Consider the following 18,636-nt stretch of genomic DNA (forward strand, 5'->3'; position numbering starts at 1 on the left):
ACTGAAGATTTGAAGTCAGGGTGTAGGCAGGGCCTTCCAGGTTCTAGAACGGGGTTGGGATTTTATTCTAAATTAGCTGGGAGCCATGGGAGATTTTAACTAGGAATTGACATAATCTGATTGACATTTTAACCTAAAGAGATTTACTTTCTGGCCCCAAAGTGGAGAATATATTCTGGGGAGGAAGAGGCAGAGACCACCGTGGTGGTCTTGGTCAGGGTCAGAGATGGCGGTGACTCAGTCCGGAGTGCCAGTGGTGGAGTTGAGGACAAGTGGTTGAATTCAGAATATATCTGAAAGGAGAGCCCACAGGAATTGCTGATGGGTTCAGTGGAAAAGGTAAGAGAAAAAGAGAAACCAACACCAACTGCTAGGTTTTTGCCTGGAGTATGTGGGTGGCTCAGTGCTGTGGCTCAGTTGGGCAACCTGGGAGCAGGACAGGCTAGAATGGGGAAGGGAGGACTCGAGAGACAGTCTGACCATGTTTCTTTTGGGATGACCGACAGCCATCCCAATGGAAATGGTGTGCCCATTCAGAAGTTAGTGGAGTCGTCAGGTCTGGGGTAGGGGGATGTGAGAGTCCGGAGCTTCTAGGTGGCGGTGAAAGCTGGAATTCTTAACATTCATTCATTTCATGAAGATTTCACGAGCATCTGCCCTGAGCTCGCAACTAGGAGTTAGATGACACAGGCCCAGCCCTCAAGAAGGACAGGGAACCAGCCTGCCTAGCTTTGAATCCTGGATCTGTCGCTTACTCACTTGCTGTGTGACCTTGACCAAGTAACTTCACTTCCCTGGGCCTCCACGTCCTCTAGCTCGGGGCTAACCACAGAGCTTATCTGACGGGTGAGGCAGACACTGAGGGAGATCAGCTATGTGAACACACACCCAGTGCCTGGCACATACCGGGCCAGACAGATGTGAATTACCTAATTTCACTCATTCCTAGCGTGTAAAGTCAGAGTACATCGTGAAGACGATAGATGTGCTTTCCGAGCAGGCAAAGATGCGTGGGCTGTGCATGAAGCCCCTTGGGGACCACCCCTCCCGTTCCACATGGTGCTCCTGCCAGATGAGCCTCTCCTCCCCACCCTCCTGGGGTCAGAAATCTCCCCTTGTTACGTGGATGCGGTCCCATCTGTTGACACGGGTCCTGTGGCCCCAGAGCTTCCCATCCCAGCTCTGCCCCACACTCATATTGTGACCTTGGAGACATGTCTCCTATTTCTCTACCAAACGGCACGATCCTGGTCCGTTCGGTCAGATGAGGACATGGACGTGCAGGTAACACTGCAGGCCGTCACGCAGAGGGTTAAAAGGAGGAGGAGAGGCTCTCGGGGGACGCCGAGGGGGCCCAGGAGCGCAGCTGCACACGTCGGGGGAAGTCACGGCGGGCGCCGGCAGCCGGACGGTCCCTGGCAGGATGAAAGGGTCGTGCTGCCTGGGCCCTTTTGAAGGCGCCCCTTCTCATGCTGGGGGACAGCTGGAGACAATGTGTTGCTCCTTCAAACCCCTAATGAAGGCTCTAGTTGCCTCTGTTTATTTGTCTTTATACTTCAACAGCTCAAATGCGTTTCTTGCTGGGAAAAAAATGCCAACCATTTCAATGTAAAACTAAACCGCATCGGACAGTCCTATACTCACTCCACAAACACCAGTGTTTTCCCAGGTAGACTCCAGAGGTTTCTTCCTGCTCTCTTTACCTCTGCCCCCTCCCCCACTCTCAGCCCACCTTCAGGCGATGTGAACACCCATGGTTGGAGGGATTTGCCGTGGAGGCATGAGCCGGGTCAGGCCCACTTTTCCATCCTGTCCAGGTTTTTACCACTGTTCCTCTGGTGGAAATTCTTTGGCCTGAGAAAAAGAAAACCACTGGGCACTTGTGTGTCTTTATAAATGGGCTTCTTGCTTTCCCCAAACCACCACCAGACCAGGGAGATCATGGAGTGGTGGGTGGGGAGGGGGTTTGATGGAGACATGGGGCATTTTCAGGGGTAGAGTGACCTTCAGTGGCCTCACGCCTACAGCCAGCACAGGATGGGGACAGGGAGGGGTGTGGGAGAGCAGAAGGGACCAGGCGGTGCTGGGTGGAAAGGCAGTATACCAAGTCTGGCCCTTTTGGACCATGGGCTTGTCCGGGGACTTTAGAAAACTCCCTGCCTCTCTGTGCCTCAGTTTCCCCATCCTATGTGAAAGGAAGGATGGAATGTGACCGTGGCTTTTAGATTTCTAGCAGCAGAACCCGTAGTTTCAAGCAGAATCCTGCAGTGGTTCTGCCGCTCAGGCTGAAATGGGAGGCAGGGCTGGCAGGAAATGAGAGTCCTGCTCTCCGGGGAGTACCCTCCCTCTGCCACTCCTGCCCACCGAGGAAAGGCCCCTCGGGTCCTACAGCGCTGTTGGAAACCCCCAGTGGGCTGTGGTGCCAGAGCGCCTCTCTCTTCAGCATCTTGTGATCTGATGAGTTGGTGGCATGTCACGTCCTTGAGGACAGGGGCTGAGCCCTATGCTGTGTCCTCCTCGCCTCTGCCAGACGCAGTCCCTGTCTGCCTCTCTCTTATTTCTCAGAACTGGCATCTCCAGGAGGCCAAACAGCTTTCATCCCCCTAAACACACTGCCCTGTCCTGCTCTGCGGCGTCCTTGCCTCTGCTCTTCCTTCTGCCCAAAACCCTTCCCCGTGCTTTTTTGGTTGACTGCCACTCGTCTCTCAGGACTTGGTTCAGGCATCAGCCCCTTCCAAAGGCCTTCTTTAAGTGGCACACTTTTCCCCTGGGCACCCACAGCCCCCAGGCTTGTCACTGGACATCTGAGGTCTCCCTTATGGCCTCAGGAGCTCCTGTGGGGTCGGGCTCTGGCATGACTTTGCTCCTTTCGCCCGGCCCAGCACAAGCTCATTTGTGTGATGGAGGGATGGCAGGTGGCTGGGGCATGGGGCAGAGTGCCTGACTGTGACCTCCCAGAGGAGCAGAATCTGATAGTGTGGGCATGCAGACTGCCACAGGGGCAGAGCATCAGCGCCCTCAGAGCTGCAGAGCCCCACTGAGGACGTCTCCTAGCAGCCTGTGTGACGACAACGCCCTGTGTCTCCAGCCCCACGCCTGACTCCTGCTAGTCTCCGTTCCAAACCAGGGGCGGTGGGGACTTGGCTCCTGGCTCCCTTCCTAGCAGTGATTTGGGGCTAGCTGTCTGCTCTTTCCCCAGGGAGAGGGGCTACAGAAATACCTCGAAGTGATCTTTGTGAAAGCACAGGGGTGCCTGGTCGGCATCCAGAGCGGCGCTGCCCGCCTCCTTCCTGCACTCCCTCTGGCTGAATGTTTGGGGCAGGGACCGCATGGTTGCCCTTCCCATAGGTGCGAATGGGCTGAAATCTCTCGTCCCTCCTCCTGTGCCAGCCCCACCATTGACTAAGTCTTGATTTGGTGGCTTGAGAAAGAGGTCCTGCCCTGTCCCCGGGCAGAGCATGCCAGTTGCTTGAACAGCAGAGAAAAACACCGAGTCTCAGAGGACGGGACAGGCAGACAGACGCTCTCCATCTCATTTGCAGTCTGTGTGCCAGGGGCTTGGTGGGAGCGCAGAGAAAGAAATAAAAAATAAGTGTCTGGTGAAGACTCTTTAAAAACACCCTTCCACCAAAACACGCGTCCCAAACCAGAGATGAGCCGTGTGCCTAAAAGGGCGTGTAGATCAACAAGTGCGGGCATCCCAGAATCTCTAGTCCGGCACTTCCTCTGCCCGCCAGCTCACTTATTTTGGAGCAGCCTGGGCCCTTGACGGGGTTTGGGGTTACCCTGGACGTTTGTTGGGCCTTGGCTGCCTCTGGACAGATGTTGCAATGACCCATCTCCCCCGGCACCAGCCCCTGGCTGTTTGTGCTGGCCATCAGCCAGCTCCCTGTATGGCCCGCTGCACCACCCCGCCCTGTCACCCACCTCGTCCCCACCGCATGCGGCTGGAAATAGACGGGCTGGCGGAGACGCCTTTGCCCAGCTGGCACGCCGGTCTGTGGGCAGAGGGTAGCCATGGCAGCCGCCCAGCGGCTTGGTCGGGGGCTTTAGTCACCTCGCAGGCTGCCTTAATGGAGGAGAGGATCCCACAGGCCACTTGCCCTCCCCTGGCTCAGCCACTGGCCATCTAGGCGTCAGGCGCCAGTGCACTCATTTGGGACAATATTTCGTGGCAGTCCCCCTGAGTGGGATTTGCTGGGGACCCCCTTGCCATTGGAGCTCACCTCCCCAGCCCGGCAGCCGGCCCCTCCAGGTGTGGGCACTGCCAGCCTGGTCTTGGCTCCACATGTGTATTAAGGTTCAGCTGAGGCACCTCGCAGCCCTGTGCTTCCCTCTGCCTGGAGAGCTGGCTGTCTCTTGCCTGTCCTGAGCCCTCCAGATTGTCCTTCTGCACATCTTCCCCGCCCTTCCAGGGCTCTCTTGCCTCCCCGCCTCCTTTCGGACTGACGGCAGTTGTAGTCCTCACCATTCAGAGTTGAAAGTTCTGTTTACGTGTCCATCTTCCACACGATTATACAGAAATGCTCAGCGAAATCACTAGACCAAACCGAAGGTAGCCGCCCAGCTCTGCAGTTTTCTTGTCTCAGCGCTCTTGCCCAGTACCGTCCACACGCCACTCTGACGCGATGTGCTCACGGGCACGCACTCGGGTGTGCACAGTGCTTTCCCGGGGTTCTCCTGACCCGTAATCATCTGGCCAAGAGGTGGGACTGGAATCAGAGCCCAGGACGTGAGAGCCGGCAGCCTGCAAGTGGGCGCTGCTGCTGCTGGGGCGGGTGGGCTGGTTAGAAACACCCAGGAGGGATGGTGCGTGACCTCTGAAACAGCTGATGCCCCTCGGGTGCCCTTATCTGCCAGGTCAAGGGGTCCTGAGATGATTTCCATGGGACGTCTGGCCTCAAGGAGCTCTAGGCTGTGTGCAGGAATGTTTCCGGAGTGCTGTCCACGATGTAATTAATACCACACCCAGCACAGGGGACAGCTCGTCTGCCAGGAATGGCTGAAAGGTCACCAGGGGGGGGTGGAGATGGGGCGAAGGGAAGAAGGAACAGCATGTGCAAAGCCTAGACGGGGAGAGGCTCAGCCAGGTAGGAGAGGGGACTCAGGAGTAGAGGGTGGTGGATCAACAGGGGGTTTCTGCTGGCTAGACGCCCTCCGGGCCTGAGGTGTGGAGCTGTGTCCCTGCAGATGCGCGCGCGTCGGGGGTCATGGTTGGCCACGTGCTGGGTACAGCGTCGACTCATGCCTGGCCCCCGGCCCCCTTCCACAGCCGCCAGGGCCCTGCCTGCTGCTTCAGCCTCGCTGCGCACACACACATGCGTACGCACGCTTGCACACACACCTGCGTCCCACCACTGAACCCACCTTTCCCCGCCCTGGTCCTCACGTGGCTGAGGGAGGGGCTCCCCTACCCCTCAGTGCGGCCTCACGAGCCTTCTCACACGCACACTCTCTTTGTCTCACAGCCCTCAGAGACCACACTCATTGGTTCATCTGCACGGATCTCCCCTCCTCTCTCCCCCACTGGCCGGACCACTCCCTGAGGGCAGGCTTTGACCATGTGTTCGTGGTGTCCTTATTGAGAGAGAGAGCGCATGGATGGACAGGCGTGGCTGCGCGCCAGTGGGCCTCTGCGGGGTGGCAACGGCGCAAGAAAGTGATTTCAGCGAAGGCAGCGGCCAGCACAGGCACACCGCAGGGGGCAGAACTAGCGGATGAAGGCGGTCCAGCCAGGAGTGGTGAGAGGGGTTGAGCTGTCAGTCTTTGACCTGGGACCCTCCCTCAGGGAACCCATCCAAGGAAGAGAATCCTACTATGGAAGGGACTGCGGCTGCCCTGTGTCCCTCACGGGGACTTTCATTAACAGAGCGGAACAGAGACGAGTGCCCCGAGGGCCGGGGCAGGGGTCCCCTGTCCCCTGGACCAGCAGCAGGTGAGAAGGGTACCAGGACTGAGTCCTGCAAAACACCCTAACTCAGCTCTCAGTGAAGGGTGCAAAGGTCACCTACGGTGTACGGTGTGACCTGCTTGCACCAGGAGAAAACCGGTGCATGAAAAATACAGAAACAAAATAGGTGTCGTGGCTAGAATGTAGGGATATCGATCCATTGTTGCCCCTGTTTTTCAGAATTCCATGTGAATTCAGAATTTTTTTTTTTTATCTTTTTTAAAGATTTTATTTATTTGACACAGAGAGAGAGACATAGTGAGAGAAGGAGCACAAGCAGGGGGAGTGGGAGGGAGAAGCAGGCTTCCTGCCGAGCCGAGAGCCCGATGCGGGGTTAGATCCCAGGACCCTGGGACCATGACCTGAGCCAAAGGCAGACGCCCAATGACTGAGTCCCCCAGGCACCTTGAATACAGGATTTCAAATAAAGCAGTTTTGTTGGGCAAGTAATAGGGAGCCATGCTAGGTCCTTGAAGGGACAAATGCCATGGAAAGGAAGTGGCCGCAAGTGGGCCAGAAAACATGGGGTTGGCCGCGGTGGGGGGCGGGGGTCCTGGTGGTCTTTCCAGTACTCCAGCCACTCTCAGCGCCCCCTTTCCCACGAAGCTCCCCGGTGCCCACTCACCCTCCACATCTGCCCTCTTCCAGCCTCTCTACAGCCTTCTGAAGTGTGTCGACTTTGTTGGCACAAAACCATTTCTCACCCTGTTGTGGCTGCACGGCCCAGCCAGAGCCTGTTAGCGAGGACCCGCTTCGTGCGGGAAGGAGCGAGCCAGCTCACAGCAAGCCCAGCTAAGGAGCCGGGCAGGGTGGGCAGGAGGCCCCGGGACTGGGACACGCCGGGGGCCCCACGTTCACGGAGAACTCCCGATGGCGCTGACGGATGTGTGGACGGCACAGGTGGGAAGGAGGAAGAGGCTGACAGCCTGGAAGGTGGAAGAAAATGTAGAGTCTCACTGGGAAGAACCAGTCCAGAATTCCAGGCAGAGCCGAGACAGGGAGGCGCATGCTGGGAGTCGGTCATCTGACCTGGCCAGAGGGCGGCAGGAAGGGCTGTGTCGGCCGGGTGGCATGGGGAGCTCCGAGGCCCTCCTCGGTTTGGTGGCGCGTTCCCTCTGCCCGCCCCACGCCCGGGTCTGCGGAGGCAGCCGGCGGGGCCTGTTTTATCTCTGAGGATGCTCCGAGGAATCCTGTCAGAGCATTTCCCCTTTCTTCTCTCAGAGCGTCTCTCTTTGGTCCCAGGATTTGTTTGTTTGGTTTTCCTCCCCTTCCCTCTTTCCAGTCTTCTGTTCTGATCCCCATCAAAAGACATTTTTTAAAGTTCCAGTGCCTTCCACAGATGCCCAGCCAGGGTCATGTTCCCAGCTGTGCTGTCGCAGGCCTGAGGCTGGAGGGCTGGACGTGTCCGGTTCCCATCCTGGCTCTGTCCCTGGCGTGCCGTGACTGAGGGTAGGCCGCTTGCCCCTCGGAGCTCCCGGTCACACTCGGGCGCTGCCTCGGGCTGCGGCTTAGTGACACTGCGACGAGCATGCCCGGTGCCGAGCACGAGCCCAAGGGGACGTGGCTCCCCTTCCGTCCCCGGCAGCCTCCTCTCCTGGCCGTGTGCTTGAGGGACAGAGACGGGGGTCAACAAGGAATCTTTCAGGAGGGCGCCCCACTGTCTCCCAGCCAGTACCTCTCTACCTGCTTCGCACTTAGAACCGGTTTCTTCAGCTGAGGACTTCGTCCTCGCACCCACAAAGGCACTGGCAGCCGGGCCGGCTTGCCAGGAGTCCTGCCTGGCTTCACGCACCCACGGAGCAGCAAAACTCACAGGCTGCCAGGACTTGAGGAACACCCGCGCCCCCTCCATGCCGCCCTCACCCCCACCGGGCAGGGCTGAAGCAGGCCAATGAATGAACACAGCTCCTCTCTGACCAGCCACCCCTCGCCTTCCTGACGAGCCGATGGCCTCCACCCTGCTGTCCCGCGGACCAGCACTCACTCTCCCCGTTCACCTGGAGCTGCCCTCCTTGACTGGATCCTGGAGCTCGGCCTCCCCGGGAAGCCCCTTCAGGGCCACACGGGGCATCCCTTATGGGCCAGGCCCAGCACCGGAGCCTCCAGGCCAGAGCTGCCACCCCCTGCCACATTTGGTAGTTGTCAGTCGGTCACTTGGCCCACAAACGTGACTTATGTGCCTCATGCACTATTTCAAACCCTGAGATACAGCAACACTCAAGACAGCCATGGTCCCCCTTCTTGTCAAGGACTCTGGGTCCGCTGGGGAGACAGAGAAGACAGCAGGGAGACGGCAGGGACAACGGGATGGAGCAGCTCCGTGGCTTGGCGGCGCTGCTCAGGGAGGGGGCGTGGGTGCTGAGGTCTGAGTAAGGAGGAACCAGCCCTGCCAAGGTCAAGCAAGAACATTCTGGGCGGAGGAGTAGCAAGTGCCAAGGCCTCCAGGTGGGAACAGGCCCGCTGGGGTCGAGGGACGTCGGGGAGGCCACGCACAGTAATTGACTATTCAGGGTCTTTTCTGGTTCCGTATAAATTTTAGGATTATTTGTTCCATTTCTTTGAATAAAAGTTGATGGTATTTTGATAGGGATTGCATTAAATGTGTCGATTGCTCTAGGCAGCACAGACATTTTCACAATACTTGTTCTTCCAGTCCATGAGCATGGAATGTTTTTCCATTTCTTTGTGTCTTCCTCCATTTCTTTTGCAAGTATCCTGTAGTTTTCTGTCATACGCGGCAGTCGGGCGAGCAGGGAGCAGGCCGGTACGAGGTGGGGACAGTTCACTTGGGCCTGGTCGGCCAGGGAAGGCCATTTGTGTTTTATCCAAAGCCGGCCAGGAACCCTTTGGAGGCGCGCAGGCAGGCATGACACAGCTGGCTGACGCTGTCAGAGGTGGTTGTGTGGGGTGGCGGGACCAGGGTGGCAGGAGGAAGGCCCGTGGGGACACCACCGCCATAACCCAGACCAGGGAGGAGCGGAGCTGGGCCTGAGGGGCGGGGGCGAGGAGATGTGTTTGTGGGCAGAGCTGTCGGGACTGCACCTGCTACGGGATCCCCGTGGGGAGTGGGCAAGGCAGGGACCCTGGCTGACTACCAGGTGTCGCAGCTGGAGTGACAGTGAGCTGTGCTGCCATTGGCCGGGATGGGAAGGCTGAGGGCAGAGCCAGGCCTTGCTTGATTCTGTTCCGTTCCCAGGGGAGGTCGAATTAGCAGTTCGACGAGGGCTGCGTTAGGTTGGTCATGCCTTTGGCCGTCTGAGTGCAGGCCGGGGGGCAGCCATTGATGCCGACGCCCGAGGCTGGCGGAGCCGGCGAGCCCAGAGGTGTGGGCAGCGCTGGCAGCTAGGCGGCAGGAAAAGCCACGGGACAGGGTGGCCTGTCCCAGACCAGAGCCCGCCGGCGTGCAGCTCCCAGGGCGTAGTGCTTCCCGAGGCGGCCTTAAGAAGGTAGTGCCCACAGAATGCAAAGGTATCTTTGCCGCCATCCAGCAAGGGGCTGGTATGTGGGGTGTTTGAAGGACTCTCGGAACTCAAGAGCAGAGAGAGGGGCAACCCCGTGTCAAAGTGGGCCAGGGACTGGGCAGACACTGCCCTGAGAAGGACGCACGATGGACAGCAAGCACACGGAGACACGCTCCACACCAGTCAGGGAACTGCAAATCAAAACCGTAATTGGCACCGCCTCGCACCCCCAGGATGGCTCTAATTTTAAAAAATGGGGCAACAACAAGCGTTGGCAAGGGCGTGGAGACTCCGGAGCCCTCGTGGTTCGCTAATGGGAACGGGAAACGGTGCAGCCGCGTGGAAAATGGGTTGGACAGTTCCTCCAGCGGCTACACGTGAAACCACCGTGTGGCCCGATGTGCTGCCCCTGGGTCTACACCGAGAGGATTTAAACACGTTTGCACAAAAACCTGATCACGACGTTCACGGCAGCACTCATCACAACCGCTGAAGGGTGGAAACGAGCCGCGGGTCCATCAGCTGGTGAATGGGTCGCTCCCAACAGTAGAATATTATTCAGGGGTAAAAATGAATGACCTATGCGTCACCGTGGATGGGCCTTGAAAACATCATGGTATGTGAGAGAAACCAGACAACAAGGAATACATGCTGTTTGGTTGCACTGACAGGAAATGTCCAGAATAGGCCCATCCATAGAGAAATAAAGTAGACAAGCGGTTGCCAGGAGCAGCGGAGAGGGGAAAATTGGGTTTGCCTGATCATAGGCACAGGGTTTCTTTTTGGGGTGATGGAAATGTTCTGGAATTAGATCACAGTGATGTTCGCACCACCTTGTGAATGTACTAAAAACCACTGACATGTACCCTTTAAGATGGTGAATCTTACGTACTGTGAATCATATCTCACTTAAGTGGAGAGGCGCTTGCGTGGTGTAGTCAGTTAAGCATCTGACTCTTCGTTTTGGCTCGGGTCGTGATCTCAGGGTCATGAGATCGAGCCCCACATCAGGCTCTGCACTCAGCCAGGAGTCTGCTCGAGGTTTGCTCTCCCTCTTCCTCTGCCCTTCCCCACTCGGTCTCTCTCTCTCTTTCTGTAAAATAAATAAATACTTAAAAAAAAAAAGAAGAAGTCTTTAAGACTATGTGGACAAATAAAATTGGTAGCGTGTGCAGGGCTCCGTGTCCAGTTCTGGGGCCCACATTAAGCACCTGATAGGCTGGGGTCCCCCAGGGAGGGGGTGACAGGGTGGCACGCTAGCCCACACCTGTGTCAGGAGGGAGCAGTTCCAGAAGCTGAAGCTGTCCTGCTTGGAGACCACAGGCCGAGGGCTCCCTTAGGATGCGGCTTATTGTCACCTTTCCACTTTGGAAGGGACCTTATCGTCCCCCAGGGCAAGTTCACACCAATGATTCTCTGAAGCACTTGCAGTGTCCGCGCTCACCGGTTGGTGACATTTGTTGGCGCTGTGTGTGTGCCAGGCACCGTGCTCAGTGCTTTACTGCGTTCTTTTCTTTAATTCCCGATACAAGTTAAGGCAACCATTATCCCTGTTCTGTAAAGAAGGAGACCAAGGTCCCGAAAGGTTAAGCGACCTGCCCTAGGTCACACAGCAGGTTACTCACTGAATCTTGTACCCCAGCTGGTAAGGCAAGGATGAGCACCTGATGGTAGAGGTCACAGGGAGACCTCACGGAGACTGTCGTCAGGAGGAGTGGCCAGCGGCATCTCCAGTCCTTAGGGACAGTCAGGGCTGCTCCCTGGAGGACCACAAGGCAGCTGCTGGGATTGAAGGTGGGGCCCAGATGAGGGATGAGGTGACCAGAGCGTCAAGGCCAACATCTTCAGCAGAGCTATGTCCTATTGTGGGCCGGCTCCTCCGGTCTGGACGTGAACAGTGAGCTTGAAAGTCTGGAAAGCTGACCCTACCTGTCATGTGCCTGATCTCTGGTTCCTAAGCTTGGACACAGGCCCAACCCGAGGGGCTCGGTGTCAGAGCAGGACTACAGTGGGAGACCCCGTGTCTCTCACATCTAGCTGGCAGGCGCCCCAGAGAAGGCCCCAGCTGATGCCCAGACCAGGAAGCGGACAGGTCCCAGGGGACCGCAGTCGTACCTCCCCCCTGCCTTTGCCAGTACCTCTGACAGCTCAGGGAGTGTCCTGGATCTGGCAGAACCCAGGCCCCAAAGCTCTAAGACCCATGTGTATTTTACCCGAAATCTCGTCCATCTGGTTCGCATTTATTTACACTTAACTCATCAGATGCAATTTTGCAAGAGCCGCTCGATAGCCAAGAGGCTTTTTTGCCTAAGACTCCCTTCTCAAAGGGGCCAGGGAAGGGCTGGGGCCTCAGCCCTCAGGGACCAGCAGGGAGCTGTCAGGGTCAGAGGTCAAGTTTGGTTCCTGTGATGGGCCAGGGCCTCTACCTCTGTTCTTGGGGGTCTGCAATGCCGGAGCCAGGCGCAGGGTCTGACACATAGTAGGCTCTTGGCAGCCAGGAAAACATGGGCGGGGCCCAAGCAGAACACAGAGTCTCTGTTTCAAATCGTGAAACGTTCGTGGGAAACACAAAGCAATCAAAGCTGGATCCAGAAGTAATTTTTAGTTATTATAAATAGCTGAAAACCTGGATTCCTGGCCCAAAGTAGGACAAACAGTCAGCTATTAGTAAAAATAAACACTAGCACCTTGGGCCAAAAAGCAAACCTCAGGGGCAAACCACAGTCCTGCCTGCAGAGGCCTTCCGGAACCGGATCGAGCTGCAGCGTGTTGGTGTCGGCTCTGGAAACCTCCTTGCTGGGAAGCAACTGTGGCCATCACAGCGCATGGGCCCATCCCAGACACAGCCCTCTGGCTGGCTGGCCTGTGCCCGTGAGCAATGGGCACACCCAGCAGAACTGGGCAAGACTCACAACTGGCAGCTCTCTCCCTGATCCAGCACCCACACCTCCTGTCAGGCCTGCAGCGTCAGGTGGGGACACCTGACCCCAGGGACTCTGTTTGGACTTGGTCTGTGGTGGCAGGGTGCTGGTCCTCTTTCAGCTAGCGTGGTCACCTTGGCCGCCAGGATTGGGAGAGGTGGCCGGAGGCCTGGAGGTCAAGGAGGGGCATGTGGACTATGCCTCTGGGTGGGAACTGCGGCCCAAGCCAGGACGGTGCCACGGTCATGGAGGCAAACAAACGGGCAAGGCCGTAAGAAAGTCGGCAGCCTTGGTGACTGCTCAGGTGTGTGGTGGGGGCGGGGGGCTTCTCAGGCCAGAGTGGCTGGGATGGGGGCTAGGGCAGGGCTGGAGTGAGGTCCCCTTTGGCACCCTAGTCTCCCTCCCTCCCTCGAACCTTCTATCCTCCGTCAGCTGTTGGCTGAATGAATGAGACTCTGGGCCTCGGGCTGGGGAGCGGCCTGGCCAGAGCAGAGGCCATGTGTCTTCTATCCCACACTGCCTCGGGATGATCTGTTTCTGAGGGTGTCCCCGCAGCCCCACCAGCAAACAGCTCCCTGAGGCTGTGACCAGCCACAGATCAGCTTCCCTCCCCTCCCCTCCCTGCACCCTTGCCCGCCGGCCACACCCCAGCCCAAAAGAGGGGCTCTGCCAGTCGTCATGGCACAAAGGTGTGTGTGTGTGTGTGTGTGTATGTGTGTGTCCAAGAGGAGAGCACATTCCCCAAGGGCGGGCAGGGAGGCAGCTACTGGCCGGGGCCTTGCAGAGAATGACCTGGCTGGTCCAGGCACCCATGATAGAGGGCTGCACAGGACCCTCACAGAGCGGGGGCTTTGCGATCTGGCCGCCGCAGTATATCCCCCCGTTCCTCCGTTGCCAGTGAAGAGAGTTTCCCACTGTGAGCCCAGAGCCTGCCCCCAAACCCACAGGCCCTCCTCTCTGCTCTGCAGCTAAGTCCCTGTGCCCAGGAGCTCCCTGACTCCTGGGAATATTCATTCTGCTGTGGCCGTAAAGGAAGAGGGAGGACCATGAGCTTCCAGCAGGGTGCAGAGACGGAATGCCTTCCCCAAACACGGGCTCAGCCTCTGCCCAAGGCCGCACTGGCTGATGGTGCTCGGGCTTCTTCCCCAAGCAGCACTGATGGGTATGGGGGTCAGTGGGGTCCAGAGAGAACCAGGGTTTGTGAGAGCCTTTGGGGTCTCCTCAACGGGGTGTGCGGGCCACGAAGCTTCCAGAGCTCCTCTTCTGCCCAAGGGGTCACTGGCTCTTCCCCACCTGTGCCCTGTTGTGCTCACAAGGCTTTGCTTCCACAACACCTCTTGGTCCTGCAGCCTCATGGCACGAATCTCCCTGCCCTCCTGGACCCAGCTCGCCACTGTTCTCTGTGCTCAGGGCTGGTCCCGCAGCAGCTTGGTGAACGGGGACTTAATGGAGATATTCACTGACGCCCGGCAGCTCCTGGCGGCACATAGCAGGTGCTCGAGGTCTGTAGAGGTAATGAATGAACAAAATCATTTCAGGTGAATTTTGGAGGCAAGGACTTCAGCCTGGACGAGGAGGGAGAGGGTACCCCAGGAGGAGGTACGTGCGTGCATTACGAAGGCGAGTGTGAACAGAGGGTATGTTCGGAGACCAGAAGTGGGTGCCGCTACAGGAGAGGTGGCACACTGTGGAGAGCCTTGAATGCACCCCTCTGTGCGCCCAGAAGGACCCAGGATGGCTGTCTGCAGCAGGGGACTGACCTTGTAGGTAGTGAGCTCCCCATCGCTGGCATGTACAAGCACACAGGTGCCATTCAGTTTATCCTGCTACTCCTTAGCGCCTACTCGGTCTGACCAGCCACTGGGGGTGGGCATATAGGGGAGACTCGGGTCTCTCCTCAGCCCAGAGCAGATACAGGATGACCAAGCCCAAGGTCCAGAGCAGGGCAAGTCCGGGCATAGACGGTGAGCAATTTCTGCTGGGCACCAGGGAGACTTCAGAGACTAGGAGTTTGGGAGACACGAGCACATAAGATCACGGCTGGTGTATTACGCAGAAACACCCAGGGAACCACCTCTGGTCGCCATGATTGGTCTTGAAGTGTCCTTACTGAGAGAAGCCAGATCACAGAAGAGCGGGGAAAGGCTTTGGACCCACACTCATCTGGCTTCAATTCCCTCTTCTTCCTGTTTTATAGCATTAGGCATATCTCTTCCCTTCCTGGGGTCTCCGTTTTCTCATGTGAGAATCTGTCTGGTAAGAATCCTGCCCCCGGCGTGGAGCTCTGGTGCAGATCTGTGAAGACAGACCCTGCGCGTCCCGCTTGCAAGTCCTGGCCTCTCTGTCCGGGCTGCCGGCCCTGTGCAGCCGACCCCGATGCTCCCTGGTAGGGGCGTGGTGGGGTGGGACTCCCCCACCAGGGCCCATCCGTGCACAGAACAGTTCCAAGGGAGAGAGAGACGAGGGCTATGTGCCTCCAGCAATCCAGGAAGGCTTCCTGGGGGGAACAGTCTGCATTTCCTCCGCAGATGAGGCCTGAGCACCTGCCACAGGCCACGGGCCAGAGGCAGAACTCAGGTTGTCTGACTCCCAGATGTAGGCTCCCTCCTGGCCATGCGGGACCTCTCATCAAAGAGTTTTCTGAGTCTGCGGGGGCCAAGGAGCAATGCGTGCCTGGCTGCCCCCCTCAGGAGGGCTGGGGGTTCGGTGTTTCCCATAGTGCTCTGCCCCAGGTCAACCCAGCCTCCCCCAGGCCCGTGGGTAGCCGTCTCACGGACCCAGGTCCTCCCGCTGGCCACTCTCCAGGCTTCACTATGAGTGCTCTCTGGGGGCTGAGCCCCGGGGCGTGAGGGGTGTAAGTGGGCATCAGGCCCTTCATCCAGCCCTAGAGAAGTTGGTCATGACCACAGGCTACCCAAAGGGATTCTGAGACTGTGGTTTCCTGCCCAGCTTGAGGGAGGCCTGCGTTTGGACCACAGTGCAAAAGGGTGCAGAGGAGGCAGCCCCCTCTTCCCTCCTGCTTAATCTTGGGGCTTTGTCATTTGGGAGTGGGGAAAAGAAATGTTTACACGGCCTTGCATTTGTTTCAAATTATTCACCAGCGCTGGAGAGTCATTGTTCCCGGCTAGTGTAAACAGCGCTGTCCCAAGGCCCAGCGCTCCGCCAGCTCATTGAAGTTGTCGATGTGCAGCGTCAACAGCCCTCCGGCTCCCGGCTCCCAGGGACGTGGGGCGAGGGGCCAGGCCAGATGGGTGGCACCGGGGAGCTCATTCACAGTGGGGTCCGAGTAGTGTTTTCACACCATGAATTCGGCACTCAAGGGCCTCTATTTTGTTTGGTTTCCGACTGCACCTTTGCTAGAGCTGGGGAGGCCAAGGCACAGAACAAGGAATGTGAGAACCACAGGAAGGAGAGCAAAGAACGTGGTTCGAAGGGGTCGGGGCCGAGTGCCACGAGCAGGTCTCGCCGTTACGCGCGGGCCACCACACGTGCCTCTGTGGGGCGTCCCTGGCGCGGAGATGGGACGGAACCCCAGGTGTGCTCCTGGCAGGCTGGCTCTGGCTGTGCATGTGCATCAGGGGTTCGCAGACACGTTCGAGGTGACCCAGCTCCAGCCCACGCTCAGAAGAGCTGGTTCTTCATAGCCACAGTCTGAATGTGCTTGCTGGCGCGGCCGGCTTCGGGGTGGGGCAAAGGCTCGTGCTCAGAAGGCGGACAGCAGGTTCAAGTCCTGCCTTTGCTCCGAGCAGCTGTGCGACTGCTCAAGCGACTCTGGCCGTCTGTGTCTTGGTGTCTTCATCTGTACGACGGAGGCATCCCACAACCTCAGGGCGTCCCCGTCGGGGCGGCAACAAGGATGGAGTGAGCTGGTGTTGGTGAGGCCCACGCCGGCGCGTAAGGAGCACTGAGGGATGTTCACTTTGCATTGTCATTGGTAGGGGGAGCAGGACTTGGTGCCTGGCTTAGAGCCCTTCATGGTCTAGTGCAGGCAGGGGACAGACCCCCGGAGGCGGACACTACTGAGGGGGAGGGGAGGAGCCCCCCAACGGTGACATTGGCACTGGGCCTTGAGGAAGCCGTCACTCAGTCAGTCTGTGAGGTGCTCCGAATAATCCCTCTCTGGCCTTCGCAGCTCCCCTGGGAGCGTGCGCGCGCGCACTCGGTCTCTTCTCAGCAAGAGCCACCTTCCCCATTTTAGCTGTAACGGTTGGTGGCTTTTAGAGTTCAGAGCTCTGCCTCCCTCCAGGCTGCCACACAGCTGACATTTGAGCTGGCCGGAGAACAACGGCCTGCCTCAGCCCCGGCCTCAGGCAGCTGTGTGGTCTCTCGGGTGGTGAAGCGGGCTACGGTCCCTAAGCCTCAGTGGGACCCAGCTGACACCGTTCCAGAGCTGAGTCCCCTTCTGGTTCAGTGCAGGTCAGTCTGCCTGGTTCTTCTGACCTGGGCAGATGTGAAGAATATTCACATTGTTTCCGTTCCAGCACTAAATGATAGCTGTATTTAAAAGAACCGTATGAAAAGCTCATTGCCAAAGTGTGTGCGTGTGCGCCTGTGTATGTGCGTGCTGGGGGTCAGGGGATTGGCTAGAAGCAGCCAGTAGCTCACCTTGCCTTTGTGGTTTCATGATTTTGCCTATTAAAATGACAATACAGACATGGCACATTAAGGTTTAAGAAGCCCTTCTTTCATTAAACAAACTGACGGTTTGGGGTTATGACTCTGGTAATTGAAACATGCTGTTCTCTTCAAGACCAGAACTCCATAAAGGCTCTTTTCAGCCAAGAGCACCCTTTGTGCCAGCGGCCTCTGGTTGAAAATGAGTGTCGGCCCTGAGGTCTGTCTCTCCCGGAGAGTGGGAAAGACTACTTGGCCACCTTCCGTGGCTGTCTTGGCAGCCAGAGGTGAGGGCCTTTGAAAAACTTCCCCGTTCTCTAGACTTTTGAAATCAATTTGTGAGGCGGAAGGCAGGCTGACCTGTCCTCTGGCCTCTCCCTGGCTGCCAGGTCTTGGGTGACTGGTCTTGAATCTGAGGTGTGATTGAAGAAAGCGAGGGCCTTAGAGTTGGGTCGGAGCGGCTCCGTGTGTTGGGGGCGGACAGCACTGGTTGCACCGTCTTCCTAGAGAGGGAGAGGCCAGCAGCGTCAGGAAGATCGCAGTCTAGGAGTCTGCTGCCAGGTGCGACCTCGAGACAGGGGACTTGGCCCCTCCGGACCTGAATTTCCTCATCTACCGGGATCTGATGGACGGGGTTGCCGTGAGGGTTAAAGGGGTTAGGACAGGTCAGATACTCAGAACGGCACGGGTCACACAGGATGCTGAGAGTCAGCTGGCATTGCAACCATTGAAACTCTCTACCTCCATGGAGTAACTCCGGGGAGTACTGTTACGGAGTACCATGTAGAGTATGTCCGTGGACTACTAGCATAGAGTACTGCTGTGGAATACCACTAGAGAGGGTCACCGCAGTATAGCTCTGTGTGGTGTCGCTGTGGAGTACCACACGGGGTACCTCTGTGGAGTATCACCGTAGTACGCGCTCTGAATGAAGTAACGCATTCCGTACCTCCAGGGAGTATCACCATACGACGGCTCTGTGCCAGATCACCGTGGAGCACCTCTGTGGAGTATCACTGTAGGACGGCTCTGTGCGGTACCATACGCGGCACCTCTGTGGAGTATCACTGAGGATGCATCTCCGTGGAGTACCACACGGGGTGGAACCAGCATCCCTGGTTCTCTCTGTGCAGCGCTGCCGTGGAGTACCGTGCGGCGCACCTCTGAGTGTTGCTGTAGCATCGCTCTGTGCGGTACCGCCGAGGAGTACCACGCGGGGCACCTCTGTGGAGGGTCACCGTAGTGCCGCTCCGGGCAGTGCCTGCTGCGCAGCCTGGGGAAACTGATCGCATCCGTGTCCGTCTCTGTGTCCTTGCAGATGTGGACGAGTGTGAGGACAACAACGGCGGCTGCCAGCAGATCTGCGTCAACGCCATGGGCAGCTACGAGTGTCAGTGCCGCGGCGGCTTTTTCCTCAGCGACAACCAGCACACCTGCATCCACCGCTCCGACGGTGAGTTCTGCCCGTGCTCGCCGGGCACCCCCGCCCCCCGACGCAGGCGGCCCCGCAAACTCCCTTCGCCGCGTCTTGATGCCGGGGGCCTCAGGGCCCGGGCAGGGAATTTTGGTGGCGGCCTGAATGGCCGTTTTGTGCTTCTGGTGTTGGTTCTGCACGGAGCTCCTCCCAGCTCCGCCCGCCGCCCGCCGCGCCGGGGCTGTCGGTGTGCGCGGTGTTTTTATGTGGAGGCGA

The 18,636-nt window shown here is 58.1% G+C and overlaps 1 protein-coding gene across 2 annotated transcripts in view; it reads left to right on the forward strand.

The window, feature by feature from the left end:
• The window catches only part of SCUBE1 (signal peptide, CUB domain and EGF like domain containing 1), a 138,824-nt gene that overhangs the window by 33,601 nt on the left and 86,587 nt on the right, over positions 1 to 18,636 (forward strand). For both annotated transcript variants that reach the window (XM_046013125.1, XM_046013126.1), the window contains exon 4: positions 18,265 to 18,399. In XM_046013125.1, coding sequence (XP_045869081.1) covers positions 18,265 to 18,399 — 135 coding nt within the window. The remainder of the gene's footprint in view (positions 1 to 18,264; positions 18,400 to 18,636) is intronic.

The sequence above is a fragment of the Meles meles genome, chromosome 7, assembly GCF_922984935.1.
Source record: "Meles meles chromosome 7, mMelMel3.1 paternal haplotype, whole genome shotgun sequence".
Lineage (NCBI taxonomy): Eukaryota > Metazoa > Chordata > Mammalia > Carnivora > Mustelidae > Meles > Meles meles.